The 22,387-nt window shown below is 36.9% G+C and overlaps 1 protein-coding gene across 6 annotated transcripts in view; it reads left to right on the plus strand.

Moving 5' to 3' along the window:
- The window catches only part of SLCO2B1 (solute carrier organic anion transporter family member 2B1), a 490,516-nt gene extending 472,574 nt beyond the window's left edge, over positions 1-17,942 (plus strand). For all 6 annotated transcript variants that reach the window (XM_053708763.1, XM_053708761.1, XM_053708765.1 and 3 more), the window contains one exon: positions 15,747-17,942. In XM_053708763.1, the coding sequence (XP_053564738.1) occupies positions 15,747-15,906 (160 nt within the window). In that variant the 3' untranslated portion in view covers positions 15,907-17,942. The remainder of the gene's footprint in view (positions 1-15,746) is intronic.
- Positions 17,943-22,387: the final 4,445 nt, after the last annotated feature.

A 22,387-nucleotide genomic window follows, 5' to 3' on the forward strand; every position in this document is an offset into this window, starting at 1 on the left:
AGTGATTACGGTTAATCCTTATGAAACAGAAGTTTTGCAACTGTTGCCAGGCAGCGAGAGCAGGGTGGTTACTATTCATAACATTTACAACTATTCTTAATAAAAAAGATTGAGACTGTGTCACAAATTAAAAACAGCAGATTAAGCGTATATAAAAAATAACCTAAGCCATCAAAATACATTTATCAATTAAACACCTTGATGAATTCATAAACTTGTTCATTAACCCTATAGATACATTTCTTTTTAAAGGCACTCAGTAGTAAAAATTAAACTTTGATGATTAAGATAGAGTACAATTTAAAATATATATATGTATTCTACTAAATGTATCTCTTTCTTTCTGTATACTTTGCTCCAACAAATTTAATTTCCATGAGAACATACTGAGGTAGCTAAGTACATAAATTGTTAAAGACACATGCACGCACAGTAAATTGAAACGTGTTTTTTTAATTGCATACTCTACTGAATCATGAATATTTAAAGGGTCACACTTCATTCTCTTGGTATTCTTTAATGAAGGAACAGCAAAATACCAAACAAATTTCCTCAAACACCTTAACCTCCAATATAAACTCTAATTTAAACTGTCACCAACGATATAAAAAAATATCAAATAGATTTGGGCATCTATTTATCAAAGCGTCCACTTACTTGCATTCGACGGCACCAATACGCTCGCCTAAGGTCGCCTAACATCGCTGCCGCTGACCTGAATACGTTCTCCAAAGTTACCAAAAAAGCTGTCAAAAAGCTGCGCACTAAGTACGGGCCGATGAGCAGCGGACTGTTGTTAACTAACAGTTATCGATCTCGCTACTCTTCGGCTTTTTTACAGCTTTCTTGGTACCCTGTCACTAAACACCAACACTATACTATACTATTTACCCACTATACCGCCGCTCCCGGAGCCCACCGCAACTAAATACAATTATTAACCCCTAAACTGCCGCTCCCGGACCCCACCACAACTAAATAAAGTGTTTAACCCCTAATCTGCCGCCCCCTACACCACCGCCACCTACATTATATTTATTAACCCCTAATCTCCCCCCCTACACCGCCGCCACCTTCCAACATTTATTAATCCCTAATCTGCCGCCCCCAACGTCGCTGACATTATATTCAATTTATTAACCACTAAACCTAAGTCTAACCCTAACCCTAACACCCCCTAACTTAAATATTATTTAAATAAGTCTAAAAAAATATTACTACAATTAACTAAATTATTCCTATTTAAAACTAAATACTTACCTATAAAATAAACCCTAAGCTAGCTACACTATAACTAATAGTTACATTGTAGCTATCTTAGGGTTTATATTTATTTTACAGGCAACTTTGTATTTATTTTAGCTAGGTAGAATAGTTATTAAATAGTTATTAACTATTTAATAACTACCTAGCTAAAATAAATACAAAATTACCTGTAAAATAAATCCTAACCTAAGTTACAATTACACCTAACACTACACTATAATTAAATAAATTCCCTAAACTAAATACAATTAAAAACAATTATCTTAAGTACAAAAAAACAACACTAAATTACAGAAAATAATAAAATAATTACAAGATTTTTAAATTAATTACACCTAATCTAATCCTCCTAACAAAATAAAAAAGCCCCCCCAAAATAAAAAAAGCCCTACCCTACACTAAATTACAAATAGCCCTTAAAAGGGCCTTTTGCAGGGCATTGCCCCCAAAGTAATAAGCTCTTTTACCTGTAAAAAAAAGATTACAACCCCCCAACATTAAAACCCACCACCCACACAACCAACCCTACTCTAAAACCCACCCAATCCCCCTTAAAAAAACCTTACACTAACCCCTTGAAGATCACCCTACCGTGAGACGTCTTCACCCAACCGGGCAGAAGTAGATCTCCAGACGGGCAGAAGTCTTCACCCAACTGGGCAGAAGTGGACCTCCAGACGGGCAGAAGTCTTCATCCAACCGGGCAGAAGTGGACCTCCAGTCGGGCAGAAGCCAATAGGATTGAGCTCGCATTCTATTGGCATTCTATTGGCTGATTGGAACAGCCAATAGAATGCGAGCTCAATCCTATTGGCTGATTGGATCAGCCAGTAGGATTGAACTTCAATCCTATTGGCTGATTGCATCAGCCAATAGGATTTTTCCTACCTTAATTCCGATTGGCTGATAGAATTCTATCAGCCAATCGGAATTCAAGGGATGCCATCTTGGATGACGTCATTTAAAGGAACATTCATTCAGTCGTCGGAGGTCCACTTCTGCCCGATTGGGTGAAGACATCTCACGGTAGGGTGATCTTCAAGGGGTTAGTGTTAGTTTTTTAAGGGGGGATTGGGTGGGTTTTAAAATAGGGTTGGTTGTGTGGGTGGTGGGTTTTAATGTTGGGGGGGGTTGTAATCTTTTTTTTTACAGATAAAAGAGCTGATTACTTTGGGGAAATTCCCCCGCAAAAGGGTAGGGCTTTTTTATTTTGGGGGGGCTTTTTTATTTTGTTAGGGGGATTAGATTAGGTATAATTAGTTTAAAAATCTTGTAATTATTTTATTATTTTCTGTAATTTAGTGTTTTTTTTTTGTACTTTAGATAATTGTTATTAATTGTATTTAATTGTATTTAGTTTAGGGAATTTATTTAATTATAGTGTAGTGTTAGTTGTAATTGTATCAGGTTAGGTTTTATTTTACAGGTATATTTGTATTTATTTTAACTAGGAAGTTATTAAATAGTTAATAACTATTTAATAACTATTGTACCTAGTTAAAATAAATACAAAGTTGCCTATAAAATAAATATAAACCCTAAGCTAGCTACAATGTAACTATTAGTTATATTGTATCTATCTTAGGGTTTGTTTTATAGGTAAGTATTTAGTTTTAAATAGGAATTATTTAATTAATGATAGTAATATTTAAATTATATTTAAGTTAGGGGTGCTAGAGTTATACTTAGGTTTAGGGGTTAATAAATTGAATATAGTGGCGGTGGTGTAGGGGGGCAGATTAGGGGTTAATAAATATAATGTAGGTGGCGGCGGTGTAGGGGGGGCAGATTAAGGGTTAATAAATATAATGTAGGTGGCAGTGGGCTCCGGGAGCTGCGGTTTAAGGGTTAATACGTTTATTTAATGAATGAAATTTCATCTAACGCTTCTCCATGTTATTATTGCATAGTGTGAAAGATTACACTGGTTCTTTGTTGAAAAATTTAAATTCTTCATTTAATTCTAAGACTCAGTGGCTGGGATTCTTGGTTATTATATTATTATTTAGTCTAGGACCAGACTTTATCCCGTGCCTGAGCATAATATACTGGGTGGTGCGGTCACTTTATATAGCACATTTATTTAGTTGCGGCAGGGTCCGGGAGCGGCGGTATAGGGGCTAATAACTTTATTTAGGTGGCGGTGGTGTTGAGGCGGCAGATTAGGGATTAATAAGTATAATGTAGGTGGCGGCAGTGTAGGGGGCGGTAGATTAGGGGTTAATAAGTATAATGTAGGTGGCGGCGGTGTAGGGGGGGCAGATTAGGGGTATTTAGACTCGGGGTACATGTTAGGGTGTTAGGTGTACACGTTCCCATAGGAATCAATGGGATATCGGGCAGCAGCGAACATAAGCTCTCGCTGCTTTTTGACTCCGATTGATTCCTATGGCATCTGTCGCCTCCAGGGCGGCTGATTGAAAACCAGGTACGCTGGGCTGGAATAGTGCCGAGCGTACCTGGTAGTAGTTTGATAACTAGCAAAAGTAGTCAGATTGTGCCGAACTTGCGTTCGGAACATCTGTAATGACGTAAGCATCGATCTGTGTCGGACTGAGTCCGGCGGATCGTATGTTACGTCACCAAATTCTACTTTTGCCGGTTTGTAGGGTTTGATAACTAAGGCGAAACAGGCTCGCCACAAATACGCTGCGGAATTCCAGCGTATTTGCGGTTGACGGCTTGATAAATAGATGCCTTGATCTCTAATATAATATACACTTGAGCTCATATAAATATGAGATAACTTAACAAAAATAATGAATGTCACACTCCAAACTGTTACTATGTTGGGTCCTATATAGTGATGTCCCGAACTGTTCGCCCGCGAACGGTTCACAGCGAACATAGGTTGTTCGCGTTCGCGTTTGTGGGCGAACACATGGCGATCCGCCCCTATGTGTCATCATTGTGGAAACTTTGACCCTTTATGTCACAGCCGCCTGACACATTAGAGCCAATCAACATCAGACACTCCCTCACAGACACTCCCAGCTACTCGGAATCCGCCATTTTAGACTCATAACGACCTTGCTTTTTTAATGATAGGACGTGTTATGTTTTTGCTCCTGACATTCATAGGAAAAACATAGCTAGGCTAGTGTATTTACAGTCCAGAAGGACTCCACTCATCTCTACTGCAAGCACAGCACCCCAAAAAGCCCTTTTTAGGGCTATATTTTTTTTATTAGCATTTGCCTGGCTTTCAGCTGTGTGTTTAAGGCTCACAGCATATGCTGTGACTACTGCCACCACTGATATCTCCCTAACAACATTAGTTTAAATTTAACTAACCCAAAAATATAATTATTTTTCTAGTGTAATTTTTTTTTCATTTTCTATCAGGCCAGTGTCACACAGCATATACTCTGGTTCATTGCTCTGTGCCAGCCAGCAGCCAGCAGTGTTAATATCCGTTTATAACATTATTTTTAATTTAAAAAAAAAACACAAAAAAATATTTTTCTAGTGTAATCTAATTACATTTACTATCATGCCTGTGTCTGTCAGGCTCACTCAGCATTAATATACCTCTTTTTTTTTCAGTCTTTTGGTTAATTGGTCTGTGCCAGGCAGCCACCCAGCACTCATATCTATTTTTCTTTCACCTTAATTTTAATATAAAAAAAAAAAAGTTTAAATTTGTTTGCTAGTGTAATCAAATCTAATTTTCTATCCGGCCTGTGTGTTTTGCTGACATAGAGAGCCTACTGTGTTTACTTGCTGCCCTCCCTAGTCTATGAGCCACGACTCATATGTGTTTAACCTTTTTTTAATTTCCCCCCCAAAAAAATAATTTCAATCATTTTTCTAGTGTAATCTAATAGTATTTTCTATCAGGCATGTGTGTATCTGACATACATAGCCTACTGTTTTTAATAGCTGCCCTTCCAAGGCTATCAGCCACGACTCATATGTATGTGCTTAACCTTTTTCTTAAAATTTCCAAAAAAAAGTCTTTAAATCATTATGCTAGTGTAATCTAATTGTATTTTCTATCAGGCCTGTGTCTAACTGTCTATCTGACTTACACAGCATACTGTTGTTATAATTGCTGCCCTACGTAGCAGCCAGCCAGTGCGACCACTCATAGAGTCATATGTGCATTGCACTTCTTAACATAATTTTAATATTAAAATCTAAAATTTTAAAATATTTTGCTAGTGTAATGTAACTTAATTTTCTATCAGTCCTGTGTTTTTGTCACTTACACAGCATACTGTGTTAAATTACTGCCCTACCTACCATCCACGACTCATATCTGCCAGCCTGTCTGCCAGGCCCAACTAGCCAATTAGTGGCACCAATCACAATTCTTGTAACAGTAATAAAAAAAACAAAAACATAATTTTTTGGACTGCAAATATTCAGTCTCCTAGGGCCATTGAATTTCATTTACCTCCTGCCTGCCACTGCCAGCCTTTTGTGCCAGGCCGTCTAGCCAACTATTTACACCAATCATAATTGTTGTCACAGTCAGACAGTATAGTTATTAATTTAAATGAAAAAATTTTTTAGTGTTGATCTTAACCCGCTTGGCTTTTTTTTGGCTTTGGGTGCGGCTATTCATGTAGGCCATATAGAGCTGACAACATTCGGTGTCGTATCAGCTATTAAACTAATAAGAACAGTACTACCAAAATACAGCCAATGAAGGGCCTTAGGAAGACTGGGCCAAGGTTGGATTGTAGTATTTGGTTAGGCAAATCATGATGGCCATGTAGACCACCACCACCGAGAGTCCTGGAAGTAACAGGGATGATGAGATGAAAGAGATAAGAATAGTAGAACTTGAAACAACAGAGTTAGCCATGGGTGTTAGTGCAAAACCGCTTGGCTTTTTTTTGGCTTTGGGTGCGGCTATTCATGCAGGCCATATAGAGCTGACAACATTCGGTGTCGTATCAGCTATTAAACTAATAAGAACAGTACTACCAAAATACAGCCAATGAAGGGCCTTAGGAAGACTGGGCCAAGGTTGGATTGTAGTATTTGGTTAGGCTAATCATGATGGCCATGTAGACCACCACCACCGAGAGTCCTGGAAGTAACAGGGATGATGAGATGAAAGAGCTAAGAATAGTAGAACTTGAAACAACAGAGTTAGACATGGGTGTTAGTGCAAAACCGCTTGGCTTTTTTTTGGCTTTGGGTGCGGCTATTCATGCAGGCCATATAGAGCTGACAACATTCGGTGTTGTATCAGCTATTAAACTAATAAGAACAGTACTACCAAAATACAGCCAATGAAGGGCCTTAGGAAGACTGGGCCAAGGCTGGATTGTAGTATTTGGTTAGGCTAATCATGATGGCCATGTAGACCACCACCACCGAGAGTCCTGGAAGTAACAGGGATGATGAGATGAAAGAGCTAAGAATAGTAGAACTTGAAACAACAGAGTTAGCAATGGGTGTTAGTGCAAAACCGCTTGGATTTATTTTTGTATTGGGTGCAGCTAATCATGCAGGCCATATAGAGCTGACAACATTCGGTGTTGTATCAGCTATAAAAATAATAAGAACTGTACTATCAAAATACAGACAATGAAGGGCCTATGAAGACTGAGCAAAGGTTGGATTGTAGTATTTTGTTCGGCTAATCATGATGGCCATGTAGACCGCCCGTAAAAGGGATGAAAGTGCTAAGAATAGTACTAATTGAAACAACAGAGTTAGCCATGGGTGTTAGTCTAAGACCACTCGGCTTTTTTTTGGGTTTGGGTCCAGCTAATCATGAAGGACAGATAGACCTGCCACCATTTGGTGTTGTAACAGGTATGAAAATGCAAAGAACAGTACTACATAACACAACCTACTTACCATGGGTCCCAGAACATATGTTTGGTTGTTATATTTTGTAAGGGTAATCATGCAGGCCATATAGACCTCCACCGATAGGGTGAGTATGAGTAACAGCTATTAAAATGCGAAGGACATTACTAATTAACACAACATAGTTACCATGGGTCGCAGACCAAGAGCAGATGTCTTATTATTATATTTTGTATGGGTAATCATCCAGGCCGTATAGACCTCACCAAATAGGGGGAGTTACAGAGATTAAAGTGCTAAGAATGGTAGTACTTAAAACACAACCTCGTTAAAATAGGTAGCAGACCACATGTCTTATTATTATAATTTTTCAGGGTAATCTGGCAGGCCATATAGAACTCCCCCGATAGGGGGGTGGGGAACAGGGATTAAAGTGCTAAGAAAAGTACTAATTGACACAAGCTAGTTGGGTCCAAGAACGCATGTTTGATTATTTGAATTTATTAGGGTAATTATATATCTAACAAATCTATCTATTTCTCTTCTATCGATTCTATCTAACTATCAATCTATGTATATCTATCTATCCTATCTATCACTATCAATCTATCTTCTGTCCGGGATGTTTTGAGACAGCCACTTTGGGAATGTTAGTTGATTTAGACCCATTATGGCTTAAAAGCAGACTCTGCATCAACTATGTAATTTTCCATGGGAGTTTTGCCAGTGATCCCCCTCCAGCATGCAACAGTACAGGTTTTAGTACCCTTGAAACAACTTTTCCATCACTATTGTGGCCAGAAAGAGTCCTTGTAGGTTTTAAAGTTCGCCTGCCTATTGAATTCAATGCCGGTTCGCGACATCACTAGTCCTATATTGCACTTTATAAATCCAGCCTTGTTTATACAAGAAGCTGTACTCAGTGTTGTTTTTATGTCAGTACTGATCTTTAAATTTCATTTAAGGACATTATTCATCTGTAAACAACAAAAATATCTTATCAGTGAGCTTTTATTAAAAGTTTCGATATTAATCAAATTGTCACAAAATCTTGATCTTAATGTTGATGTTTTTCGCAAATATTGTGTATAATAGTGCTTGATATTTATTGAGGAAATCTCACATTTGTATTACTATTGAAAAAAAAAATCATCTCAAAACACTATCAACTAACATTGTTATAATTTTTTAAACGTGTACAAACCCACATTTTCTACCTAAATCTCAACTACACTTGAAGCTACAATATGCAGTTAAAAAATTAGTTTAAAAACACCTTAGAAACATATGCCTAGTCTATGAGTTTTGTGCTAAACAGGGTGTGAAGCTAATGCCAAAAAAGTTGCGTTATTTCACTCTCCATAGCGCTGCCATTGCGAGTTATTGAAAAGCCTCCTTGTGCGTGCAATATAGTGGCGTTAAGCTCCATACTGCACAAAATCCAAGGGTTGATTTAACATGCTTGTGCACTATTTCCCCCATAGACATCAATGGGGAGAGAGTGTTAGAAAAAAACACCTGATTTGCGGAATAAAAAATCTCTGTAACGCAACCCCATTGATGTCTATGGGGAAAAAATAGTTAGTTTAAACCTAACACCTAACATAAACCCCAAGTCTAAACAACCCTAATCCGCCGCCCCCAACATCGCTGACACCTAAATAAAGTTATTAAACCCCTAATCTGCAACTCCCAACATCGCTGACACTAATAAAGGTTATTAACCACTAATCTGCCGCTCCCGACATCGCCAACACTAATAAAAGTTATTGACCCCCAATCCGCAGCTCCCGATATCGCCAACACTAATAAAAGTTATTAACCTCTAATCCACCGCTCCCGACATCGCCGGCACTAAATTAAATGATTATTGATTAACCCCTAAACCTCCGGCCTCCCATATCGCCGCTACTAAATAAACCTATTACCCCCTAAACCTCCAGCCCCCCACATCGCCGCTACTAAATAAACCTATTAACCCCTAAACCTTTGGCCCCCCACACATCGCAAAACACTAAATTAAACTATTAACCCCTAAACCTAACACCCCCCTAACTTTACATTAAAATAACAATATAACTTTCTTAAAATAAATAAAAACTTACCTGTGAAATAAAAATAAACCTAACATTAAACTATAAATTAACCTAACATAACTATTCTAATAAAATAAAAAAAATACTTTCAATTAAAAACCTAAATTACAAATTTAAAAAACCTAACACTACGAAAAAAATAAAAAAATATAAAATTACAAAAAATAATAAACACTAAATTACAAAAAATAAAAAACACTAAGCTTACAAAAAATAATAAACAGAATTATCAAAAATTAAATCTATTACACCTAATCTAATAGCCCTATAAAAATAAAAAAGCCCCCCCCCCAAAAAAAAAATAAAAGGTCCTTTTGTAGGGCATTGCCCTAAGTTAAACAGCTCTTTTACCTGTAAAAAAAATACAAAGTCCCCCCAACAGTAAAACCCACCACCAACCAACCCACCAAAATAAAAAACCTAACTCTAAAAATCCTAAACTACCTATTGCCCCTAAAGGGGCATTTGTATGGGCATTGCCCTTAAAGGGCATTCAGCTCTTTTTAACTGCATTTAAAAGGGCATTCAGCTCTTTTCCAAGTGCCCATCCCCAATCTAAAAAATAAAAAACACCCAAAAAAATAAAAAAAACTAACACTAACCCCAGAATATCTACTCACGGTTCCTGAAGTCCTGACATCCATCTTCATCCAGGTGGGGAGAAGCAGAGGCATAACTAGAAACCAAAGGGCCCAGGTGCAAGAATCTAAGAAGGGGCCCCCACTCCCCCCCCCAAAAAAAAGTGAATTTGATACATATATATATATATATATTTTTTTTTTTACATTTAACACAGAAAAAAATTGTGAATCAGATTACGTCTGCAAAAGGAGGTACCCTGTGCCCACAGTCTGTAAGATGGTCTGACCCCCTATTACTGTATATAGTGACACTGTTTAACCCACCAGTACTGTATATAGTGAGTCAGTGACACAGTCTGTAATCAACCAGTGAGATGGCTGGCCTGACCCTACCCACCCCAGTACTTTATAAAGTGACCACAGTAGTCTGTGACATAGTACAGCCCGTCCGTACTGTATATAGTGGCACTGTATAGACTGATTTACCCCCCCATGCTGTAGTAAAAAAAGGTCTGTAATTTGCTGGTTCCACAAACATACACACACACACACACACACATACATGCATAAAAACACACACAGTCACATACATACATAAACACCAATGGGTAAAACAGAAACACTAACCCCTGTAGTCAGAGACACTAGTGAAGCATCATGTCAAACTCACATGATATCAGTGCAGGCAGTGGCAGGTCAACGTTTTTTATTGTAAAAACGAAAAAAAAAATTTTTTAAACTGGGCCCCCACCCTTGGGGGCCCAGTCGCAATTGCGAACTCTGCACCCCCTGTAGTTTCACCCCTGGCGAGAAGTCTTCATCTAGGCGGCGACACCTTTATCCATCTCGGGGACATCTTCTATCTTCATCCTGGCGTTGCTGAGCTATCCTGGAAGTGGATCCCATCCTGAACGGAGTGTCCTCTTCATACGGTCCCCGCCGTACACTGAAGTTGAATGCAAGGTAGCCATTTCAAAATGGTGTACCATGCATTCCTATTGGCTGATTTGATTCTTCAAATTCAAATCAGCCAATAGGATGAGAGCTTCTGAAATCCTATTAGCTGTCCTATTTTTTGTAATTTTAGATTTTTTAATTTTTTTCGTAGTGTTAGATTTTTTAAAATTTGTAATTTAGGTTTTTAATTGGTAGTATTTTTTTATTTTATTAGAATAGTTATGTTAGGTTAATTTATAGTTTAATGTTAGGTTTATTTTTATTTCACAGGTAAGTTTTTATTTATTTAAATATAGTTATATTGCAATTTTAATTTAAAGTTAGGGGGTGTTAGGTTTAGGGGTTACTAGTTTAATTTAGTGTTTTGCAATGTGGGGTGGCCAGTGGTTTAAGGGTTAATAGGTTTAGTTTAGTAGGTACTATGTGGGGGGCTGGAGGTTTAGGGGTTAATACTTTATTATAACGTTGGCGATGTGGGGGTCAGCGGTTTAGGGGTTAATAGGTTTATTTAAGTGTTGCGATGTCAGGGAGCGGCGGATTAGGGGTTAATAAATTTTATTAGTGTCGGGGAGTGGCGGTTTAGGGGTACATATATTTAAATAGTGTTGGTGATGTGGGTGGCAGATTAGGGGCTAATAGGTAGTTTATGGGTGTTAGTGTACTTTGTAACACTTTAGTTATGAGTTTTGTGAAACATTTTTGTTACACAAAATCCATAACTACTGCTCTCAGATGGCGGTATGGTGCGTGTCTGTATAGAGCATAACGCAAGCTTTTTAGCCTGAACACACAACCTGTAATACTGGCGCTATGAAAATCCCAGACAAAAACGTCATTTTTTTTTTTTTTTTTTAATTATTTTTTTTATCGAGGTTAGGCGTTGAAGAGAATCACATACAATAATAAGTTTGCAATAGTAAATGTGTGTACATCATTTGTCAATAAACAAATTTGAACATAGCAAGGCAATAAAAATCAAATACAACAGAAAGAATAACAATGCCTTAAAATAGACAAGTATCTCAAACCTCAGATTTTATGAATATAATGGCGTAGCTAGCTGACTAGTTAATAGGTCTCTAATGAGTCCATTAGTTACGTGGGAATGGGATAGCACATGGTAGTCAGTTCTGCGGCCTCTACCGGGCCAAAGAGTAACATATAGTGAAAATTTAATAAGGGGGGGGGGGATTCAGCGGGTAAGCACCGCTTATGAAATAGGGGGGATGGGGGGGTGGAGCCATAGGGAAGAACTTCATGTGAGGATTAGTTGCACTTAAGATTTTATTTTCATAGGGACAATTATAGGACAAAATAGCCGTATGCCCGGCGCCATTCCGCCAGTGAGGGAATTAAAGTAGACAGATTTGCAGGGGCAAAATATCTATGTGTCAAATAATCCTATCCGGATCTAGCACCTGCTATGCTTAACAATTTCTGCACGGGTATTATGGACATATAGTCTCAGGACCAGCTATCAGGACTAGCACGGCTGAAATAAAAAGTGAAAGCGTGAATCATATACATTAGCTGCTAACAGTATTCATATGGGCTAGGTTACACACAGTATATATAATATTCAAACTGATAAGCCCACATAAAATTGGATCTTAGTAAAAGGGTATGTTATTTAAAAACGAAGCAAAAAGAACACATTGTGTGAGAAACAAACAGTACTGAACACACAGATGTAAAACTATAGGTTAGATAGCTAATCTAACTTCTGTTAGTAAATTAACTGAAGATACTGTACATACCCTACAATGGTAATACATATATATAAACCTAAAATAATATAGTATGCAGCATTAATAGGCAGATCAAAATAGAAATTACCCATACAAGCTTAACCCCTTAATGACCACAATGTACCCTGTATGTGACTGTTCATTAAGGGTTTTTTCAGGACATAATAGCACAAGTCTAGCAAGTACACGCTATTAATGCCCTCCCTCCAGCAGGCTTTGTGGAATAGAGCAGTCTCAACGCTGGTGGCAAGACCGCGCTATAAAACAATCAAGTCCCAAAAAAATACCAGTGACATACAGGGTACGTCGCTGGTCCTTAAGGGGTTAAACCAAGCCTAAATGTGCCATGAGGATATAGAATTAGTATATGTAGTATTGGTAAAAGCTGGGACTATACAGCACAACATATGAAGACTAAGCTATGCTAGCTATCCTGAACCGATCTACCAGATGAAAACTAACTTAAGTACCATTGTGACAGAGGGAATGGAGCACTACTTTATACGCCATCTCTGCCTGGCCTGCATGTCTAAGGTAGTCTCGCAGCGCAACTGTCAGTGGCAGGAGTGTTGAGTGTGTGGTCAATAGAGCTCCAGATGAAATTGAATGCTTTGGTATTAGACTGTAACATGTAAAACAATAAACTATCTAACTAATCTAGGTCAAGCAAATAAACTAACTGCATATACCATAAATTCCCTACCATGATCAGGCATATAAACAAGTAACAAATAGTATAATAAACAGTATTAAATTATACGTAAATACTCCCTATAATGTCTAACAGGCCACTCTAGGGCCTTTCTGAGCATACCATCTAATATATTTTGGAGGATTGGAGTGAACTAGAGAATGGTTTTAAGAATATCTCAATAGGATAGTGTAAGGCTTCTGATAGAATGTATATAGATAAAGATCCAACAACCTAAATACACTGGCTTAAAGTGGGTTAGCTTTACTTAATAAAAAATGAATAGGGGTTAAACATTTAAAGATGGTAAAACAAAATCACCCAACAGTTTGAAACTTAAGCATAAACCAAAAAATTATGGGTTACTATATGGGCTTTTAAGGAGCACAAAAAAAGCTGATTATTCAGTGTTAGCGTCTTTATTCATAAAGGGGGAGTGAGAGATAGTATCCCATCATGAAGTCTGCTTTTGAGAAATGGAGCGTCCCTGATAATATGATTAACTTTAGTAAGCTCAGACATATATAAAAAAAAAAAAAAAAAAAAAAGCACCATCAGGCAATACTGTCGTCATCAATATGCTGACTAGAAAGTTAGTGATCCTAATGCTCTGTATGGAAATATATTGTCCCAGAAATCATACACCTGTAAGTCCAGCAAAGTCCATCAGATTAACACTTCGCTAATATCAGGTTTTATACATGACATGAGGTGATTCAGCCAATTCCCCTTCTGATGCAGTCTGCGGTGGGAGCAATGATAGTCAGGAGCGCTGAATAATGTAGCAAGTTCGGCACGTATCTCTGTGTTTCCTTAGTTTTGGCTCCGGTATTTTTATAACGAGTTTCCCACATGACCCCCATGTTTGCCTGCTCATGTGTCCAACCCGTAAGGGGTAACATCTTACCAGCCACAGTGTGTTCTGCGTAATCCGGAAGAAATGCTCCCCAGGAGGAGACCGCAATGGTAGCCCAGCTGTGCATGTGATAGCCAGCATCCATTCTTTTAGTTGGGCTTGCTTGAGAGAGTACTTGCTGGGTTTGGGCGCCATCATAGTAGAATGCCAATCCAGGAGTTAGGTTAGACATGAGCCCCAATGGCGCTTGGCACCCAGAGAAGCAGGGTGGCGTTTCTCTCTCCTTTAGCAGTCCCCTAGTTGATTCAGATCCGGAGCCAAAAGAGGGGGTGTCAAGAGGTTCAAAGAGGATCAAGGGATGTTTCTCAGCACTGAGTACAGTTGCGCACCGGTTATATTGGGTTTTCGGGCTGGCTGCTAGTTGCTTCTGAGGCCCTGCAGATCCCAGGGAGTCTGCCTCTCGCACTTGGTAAATGCCAGGTCTTTGTATTCGGCTCCCCCAGTGGATGGGGTAATGGCAGCTAATAGATCCTCGGACTGCAATGGTTGGTCGGTGGATGTACCGAAAGCTGATTTCAGTACAGCCGAGAGGTCGGCAAATCCCTCTTCCATCTTCTTTTCAAGGTGCCCCAGCAAGGTCTTCACCAGATCATGAGGGTTCTCAGCAAGTGTCATTTTTGCAGGAGCGGTTGAAGAATGGGAGGTAGTAATGCAGATATAGCCAAACTGTCGGTCTGCTTCTGAAATTTAGTGATTGCGGCTGTATTCTGGGTCCTCGTGGCTATAACGAAGGGCTTAGTTCCAAGTGGAATTCATGTCTCAGGGTTCTAATTCTAAACCTGCAAGTTAGTGTATAAGATGAGCTTGCGGTGGTCATTGCTAGGGTGCTTGAATTGTACAAGCGATTAGGGATAAACCCTTAATATTAGAAATAAAAGCTGGAGCTCTTGCTATGAGCGTCCATTTCTCTCTGTAGTTGGCTCCGCCCCCAAAAAGTCATTTTTTTTGAGTGCGGAATGGACGTTGCGTTTTAGGCTAAAATGCTTGCGTTACAGCTATACAGACACGACTCGTAATATGCGTTCCTGGCCATTCCAGCCTAATGACTAATTTCTCAGCATTAAAAGCAGTATCGCACTACACTGTAACGCAAAACTCGTAATCTAGGTGATAGTTTGTAATGGGGGATAAGAACCATAGACCTAACAAGTTTGACAAAAATATCCTGTATACTTATTAGCTGTAGGATAGCATTATGCTTATCACAGGCATTAATTAGTGTGTAGGATAGACTTATGCTTATCTCAGACATTAATTAGTGTGTGGGATAGCCACATACCTGCAGTGTAACCTACATTCCACAATAGCAGCACCTATGGTAAGAAGGAGGTGCATGAAATGTATTTACTTTTTAGTGTCTCTTTAACATTTGTTCTAAGACATAAAAATGTTTTCTATATAGTATAGGTTTTCCTTTTCTATTATAATACTTTAGGGCAGTTATACTGTTTATTGCATTGTACCACAGACATAGTTTTCAGGTAACAAAATCTCATTGCCTACATGATTTTATTGAACTGGTATCTCATTTATATCAACCAACGTAGCAAACATCCCATAGTTGTTTACATTTCCCTGTAACATACCTTGTGGTATTGACTGATCTATCAAGTAAGCCTTACCTATGTTACAACGTTTTGATAATCTACTCAGATAATGCCTGTACCATATCTGCTATCCGTGTTTCCAAAATCTTTATTTGTCTTTTTTCTTTTGCAGATTCATTGGCTTACAGCTTCTCTTTAAAGTCGGAGCTTTCATATTTTTCCTAGCTACTTTCTTTGTCTTACGATACAAAGAGAAGAAGAATGTAGGTCAACAGGAGATAGAAAATATTCAAGAAATACACAAACTTACTGAAAAAAGTCCTGGCTGTTGAAGTATCTAATATTCGTCAGACTGATGAAAATATAAATGAACTAAAAAAGGGAGACAAAACAAAGAAGAGTGACTTCCATATATGTGATATGGCAACATATGAAATGTTTTGTCCCCTTAGATAAAGGTTATACTAATTGTTCTGCTTTCTGCTGTAAGTCTCCAAGAAATGGTAAAAAATACTAAAAGGGGCACAGGTTGGTGCAGTAACTTGAAGTTACATGGATGTCTGAGTCATAAAATTTACACTCAAGTGAGCAATTTGTGACAATTTAAAATGTCACTACCTTTTTTAAACAAATATATATTCTTCTTCCTTTTGTTGGACTTATGTAGGGTTGCCACCCGTCCCTTAAAATACAGAACACTTATAAGTTACACATGCTGCAGGGTGTGCAGGGAGGAATATGAATAGTGCTGTCCAGAAAGACAATACATGTTCCTCCCTGCACACCCTGCAGCATGTGTAACTCATAAGTGTCCAGGAAAACATGGCTGAGGTGGCAACCCTAGACTTATGATGTGTCTGATCTGCGGAATCCTGTCAACTTCAAATATTGTTGCTATGACGAACTGTCTTGTGAGGCAAACCATAGATACAAATATATTTTTACATTTATAAAAAAATATATATATAATAGATTAATGATATACACATACAGTCATCAAACTCATTAAACCTGTGTTTCACAACCTGTGTGTGTGAGCACAGGTGAAATAATCAATTCCTTTACAATTTACCTGTGCTCCTGGGCCGTTGAATATAGGTTAGTTTCTTTATGCACTAATACAGGGGTGGGCAATTATCGGTCCTCCAGATGTTATGGACTACATCTCCCATAATGCTTTTTCTGACATATTGTTGGCAAAGCATCATGGGAGATGTAGTCCATAATATCTGGAGGGCCAATAATTGCCCACCCCTGCACTAATATGTCTGAATAGTAATTATATGTTTTGTAACTTACATATGGTTCTTTTTTGTTGAGTATTCTTAAGGAATATTACTGGTAAAGACTAGGGCAAACTCAAGGAAATCCTAACCAAAACTAACTAACTATCTAACTAACTAACTAACTAACTAACTATCTAACTAACTATCTAACGAACTAACTATCTAACTAACTATCTAACTAACTATCTAACTAACTAACTAACTACTTAACTAACTAACTATCTAATTAACTAACTAACTATCTAACTAACTATCTAACTAACTAACTAATTAACTAACTATCTAATTATCTATCTAACTAACTAACTAACTATCTAACTAACTAACTAACTATCTAACTATCTAACTACCTAACTATCTAACTATCTAATTATCTAACTAACTATCTAACTAACTAACTAACTAACTAACTAACTATCTAACTAACTAACAAACTAATTATCTAACTATCTAACTATCTAACTAACTATCTAACTAACTAACTAACTATCCAACTAACTAACAAACTAACTATCTAACTATCTAACTATCTAACTAACTATCTAACTAACTAACTATCTAACTATCTAACTAACTATCTAACTATCTAACTACCTAACTATCTAACTATCTAATTATCTAACTATCTAACTAACTAACTATCTAACTATCTAACTAACTAACAAACTAACTATCTAACTATCTAACTATCTAACTATCTATCTATCTAACTAACTAACTAACTATCTAACTATCTAACTAACTAACTAACTAACTAACTAACTATCAAACTAACTAACTATCTAACTAACTAACTAACTATCTATCTATCTATCTATCTATCTATCTATCTATCTATCTATCTATCTATCTATCTATCTAACTAACTATCTATCTAACTAACTAACTAGCTAACTAACTAACTAACTAACTAAATACATAATAAACAAATACAAATAAAGCTTTAAACCATATCCCTCTATTAGCCAAACACTTAACACTACCCAGTAGTTTGCTCGTTGGGATGGTACCATCTCAGGCAGAGTTTACGTATTTGCCGAAAATCATCAGGTGTAAAACAATAAAAATAGCTCTTTACAAACTATTGCTTCAGCATTTCTTTTACACAAAGTTTAGATACCTCTGCATTACGTTTTAGCAGCTTGTGAAAAAGAGAGCTTGTGATAAGCTCACAATGGGCCGTCATTTGTCCATTACTATTTTATAGTCCGTCTGTATTAGGTTGTACAGAGATTTACATAATTATAAGTAATCAATAGCCATATACGCGACATCTTGTACCACTAAAAAGATCTGTAGGGAACACAACATAACAGAAATAGCAACTGCAATATCTATAAATGGCGTTTAGCAATCCCATTCCTAAAAGGTGTCTTTCTATTTTATAGTACATGATAATTTACAGTACTGAATCTATTTGAATGAGGTTTCTAATGGAAATCACATTGTTATGACCATAATATAACTGTCTGCCATTCCATCTTGTTTTATTGCAATTAGAGATGTGCATTCATTTAATTGCAAATGCAAATTCGTTAACAAAACATGGATATTCGTTTTAATTTTCATGAAATTAATATTCAAACTAATGCACCAGGAAATGTAAAGAAAATAAATAAATACTGATGAAATTCATAATTATTTATTCATAAATTACCTTAGGAGTTAAATATAGTTACCTCTAGCATGCTGGAGATCTTTAGTGCAGGCTCTGGGGATATATATATATATATATATAATACACAGAGAAAACCCAGCACTCACTTACAAGCTCTCAGATAAGATTTAAAAGCAAAAATGGAAAGGTTAGTTACTGCATCTGGCCAAATGAGACAAGCCCAGGTACCTGGTCAAGGTCCTTTCCAATACCTGGGACCCCGAAACAGCCACACAATGCAAGCTTTTGGAAAGGAACTTGACAAGGTACCTGGGCTTGTCCCATTTGGCCAGATGCAGTAACTAACCTTTACATTTTTGCTTTTAAATCTTAGCTGAGAGCTTGTAAGTGAGTGCTGGGTTTTCTCTGTGTGTTGTATTAATTTGTTTTGTAATTTTCCCTATGGTTCTTGCACCCAAACCTGTCTGGGGTTAACTGCTTGTGACCCTGGGGACAGCACAGCTTCCTGTGAGTGCCAGTGGCACCCAGGGCTGAGCATGTTACAGGGTCATGGGATGTGTACCCTGTCCGGTATGAGAGTGCAGTTCCCTTCCGTGTTTTGTATATATATATATATATATATATATATATATATATATATATATATATATATATATATATATGTATATGTATATATATATACTGTATATATATATATATATATATATATATATATATATATACAGTATATATTGATTTTATTCTTTTCAATTTATGTCTCTATAGCTGTATATTAATATATATATTAACAACAAGTAGAAACACTCAACAAGTAAATAAACAATAGCTCAATAGCTGTTCTCTAGCAAATTACCACCTGGGAAAAGCCTCTTTTTGCAAAATTGTGCTTTCACAGAGGAGAAATTTCCTGAAGTTTTTACAGGTCAGTCCAGTCCCAAAATTTCAGGCAATCCCTGCCTGTTCTGAGCATAGGCAAATCTGTTTCCCTGTTTATCTATTTTTAGTCTATTCACTTAAAGGGGCAGTATACTATAAAATAGTTTTGCCCTTAATGTGTTTCCAATTACTTTTTACCAGCTGCAGAGTATAAAATTATTTTATTATTATTATCTCTTCTTTACCACACTTGGAGCGTAATTTCTTCCGCTGGCTGTGTTTACACAGCTTGGCCTTATGGCCAAATACTTTCAGGATAGGTGGGGATACCACAGGCTAAATCATCTATTTCAAATGCCTATAAAAGGGTAGTGGAAATACTTGTAAACAATTTAATACACTCTAAAAGGTAAAGTGGATAATTGGAAACAAATTAAAGGGGTGAAAATGTTTGAGTAAACTGTCCCTTTAAAACTAAACCAGCTCGTTCTAGAAGTTTTATGATATCTTGCTAGATAGGAACCCAGCCTCATTGTAGGACTGTGATAAGAAGTAATGGACAATGGACAAAATAAGTTTAAAAAACAAATACAATCCATTTAAAATGATGAATAATACATATTGCAATGATTTCTATTAAGTATAATCCACTGCTTATTGATTTTTATTGCAGCGTCCCTTTACCTGTGTTTGCATTATTATGAGTTTCGTGGCTTTGAATATTTGTAATTATTTCACTATCTTTGTCCTGTAAATATAAGACTGTGAATAAACTTTTTAACTATATGTCATACTTTGTATAGATTGTAAAATGATATTGTACATGATACTGGGCTCTATTTGGTTTGTTAGATTTGCTATTTGTTACTGTTAATAATAGGATTTTTTTTTTAATTCTCACATTCTATTCTATAACAAATCTATTTTTTATTAGTTTTCTATTGTTTTCTGATGTCTTTGCGTCAGGTGAAACATGTAGATTGTAAGCGCTTCTGATCCTATATTTGTTCTGCCTAGTCTTTTTTTATATATTTGTATTCTTTTTTAACCATAAATCAGTGTCACTGTAATCTGTTTATGTAGCCAGAAGGGCACAACTTGACCGTTGTTTACAAATAAAAAATAATAATAAAAAATAATAAATAATCAGATACTTTAGATTATTTTTTATATATATTTTAGTTATCTAGTTCAACACAGTTTTAAAATGTTAAAATACTGATCAAATCAGACAATATTAAAGTTAAATATTGGCTCCTGACAGCAATAGTTAATTAGTAAGTTACTAATTAACTAATAATAGATAAGGGTTAATTGAACATACACCACAAATGTAGATTAATATAATCTTCTAATGCTCTAGAGCGTGTTTTTGTTGCAATAAAGCTTGAACTACAATCCTTTAGAAAAATGTATCAAATGATTTATCTACAAAATTCCCATATACTTTACTGGAAAATTAGAGAAATCCTTAGAAAAACTTTTCTAAATGATTGTTTAAAGTTAGCTCAGATCAATGCATTATGGAACCTTTGCTGAACTGAGCCAATGTTTCAAAGCTACACACATATGAAGTCCCTGATTGGTCCAGTTCCAGACCAATAGGACAGTGCTAGACCAGAGCTAACTTTAACTATGTGTTGAACCGTAGGCATTGGAGTATTTTCTTATTGCTATTTTGTATCCAGTAAAAATGGCAAACATGTAAAGCAACTATCTTTATTATTGAACCAAACAGTCCCAGGTTAGACTGGCAATATGGTAATATCCTCCTTGGGAATGGTGCACAGTGAACAAGCTGACAACCTCCAGATCACTATACAGCAACACAATATTCCACAGCACCATGTATTCTTATCAGAATCTTTTATTGAAGCATAACAACTGCACAAGTATGCAACGTTTCAGAATCACAGTCCCTTAATCATGCTTCATAAATAGGGGACTGTGATCCCGAAACGTTGCACACTAGTACTGTTGTTATGCTTCAATAAAAAGATCCTGATAAGAATACATAGGGCTAGATTTATAAAGCCCTTACGGCAGCAAGTTCTCACAAGAACTTGCTCGCCGCGATTTAACAAGCAGCGGTCACCAGACCGCTGCTTCCCTAAACTCTTCGCCACCTCTAAACAGGCGAAATTCAATCTCCTCGGTCGAGTCCGACCGAGGAGATTGACAGCTCCTGCCCGCGCGTGATTGGTTGTGCGCGGGCAGGGGGCGGGATTGCACGCGAGCGCAAAATTGCGCTCGTGTGCAATGTTAATTACCTACAGGTAATTTCGCCCCGCCACAGGCGAGCTGAGGCGTACAGGGGCGCGTATACGTGCCCCTGTACGCCTCTGCTATGATAAATCTAGCCCATGGTGCTGTGGAATATTGTGTTGCTTTATTATTGAACCAGTTAGGGGCTTGTTTTTATTTAGTGTTAGCTATTTATATATTGTGTCACTGTAAGTCTGTAGAACCAACTATTTATTTTATCTAATGTTAAAGTTTCCCATTCTGAGTGTATAAAAGAAAATTATCTAGGTTAGTTCCTTAGGAATCTCAGGTATAAAGTAATTCAAACAGCCGCACATTTAATTAATTAATATACTGCTGGGGAAAAAGAACTAATAAACACAGTTTGATTTATGGTTTTTGAATGAATTACATAATTTAAGAATCAAGCAATACGTGAGCATATAAATTAGCAGCAATATCTGTGTCATATAAAGAAGATACGTGCACAACATAGCCATGTGTTAATTTCTGAAGAGCAGTAACATTAATCACACTTTAGTGTTTGCAAACTATTTTATGATTTAGTTTACCTAATTATGGGCTAGATTACGAGTAGAGCGCAAATTAGTGCTCCCGCGCATACTTACAACTCGCTAAAAGTAAGGTTTTTGCACACCTCAGATAGTGCGAGTATTACAAGTTGGAAGTAAAAAGTTATCGCACAAGCGCTAATGTATCACGTGCAAAAAACATAACAGAATATTGAGCCTTCGTTAACGTATATCCTCTTAAACTTAAATAGAATGC

Source organism: Bombina bombina, chromosome 3, assembly GCF_027579735.1.
Source record: "Bombina bombina isolate aBomBom1 chromosome 3, aBomBom1.pri, whole genome shotgun sequence".
NCBI classification, from domain to species: Eukaryota; Metazoa; Chordata; class Amphibia; order Anura; family Bombinatoridae; genus Bombina; species Bombina bombina.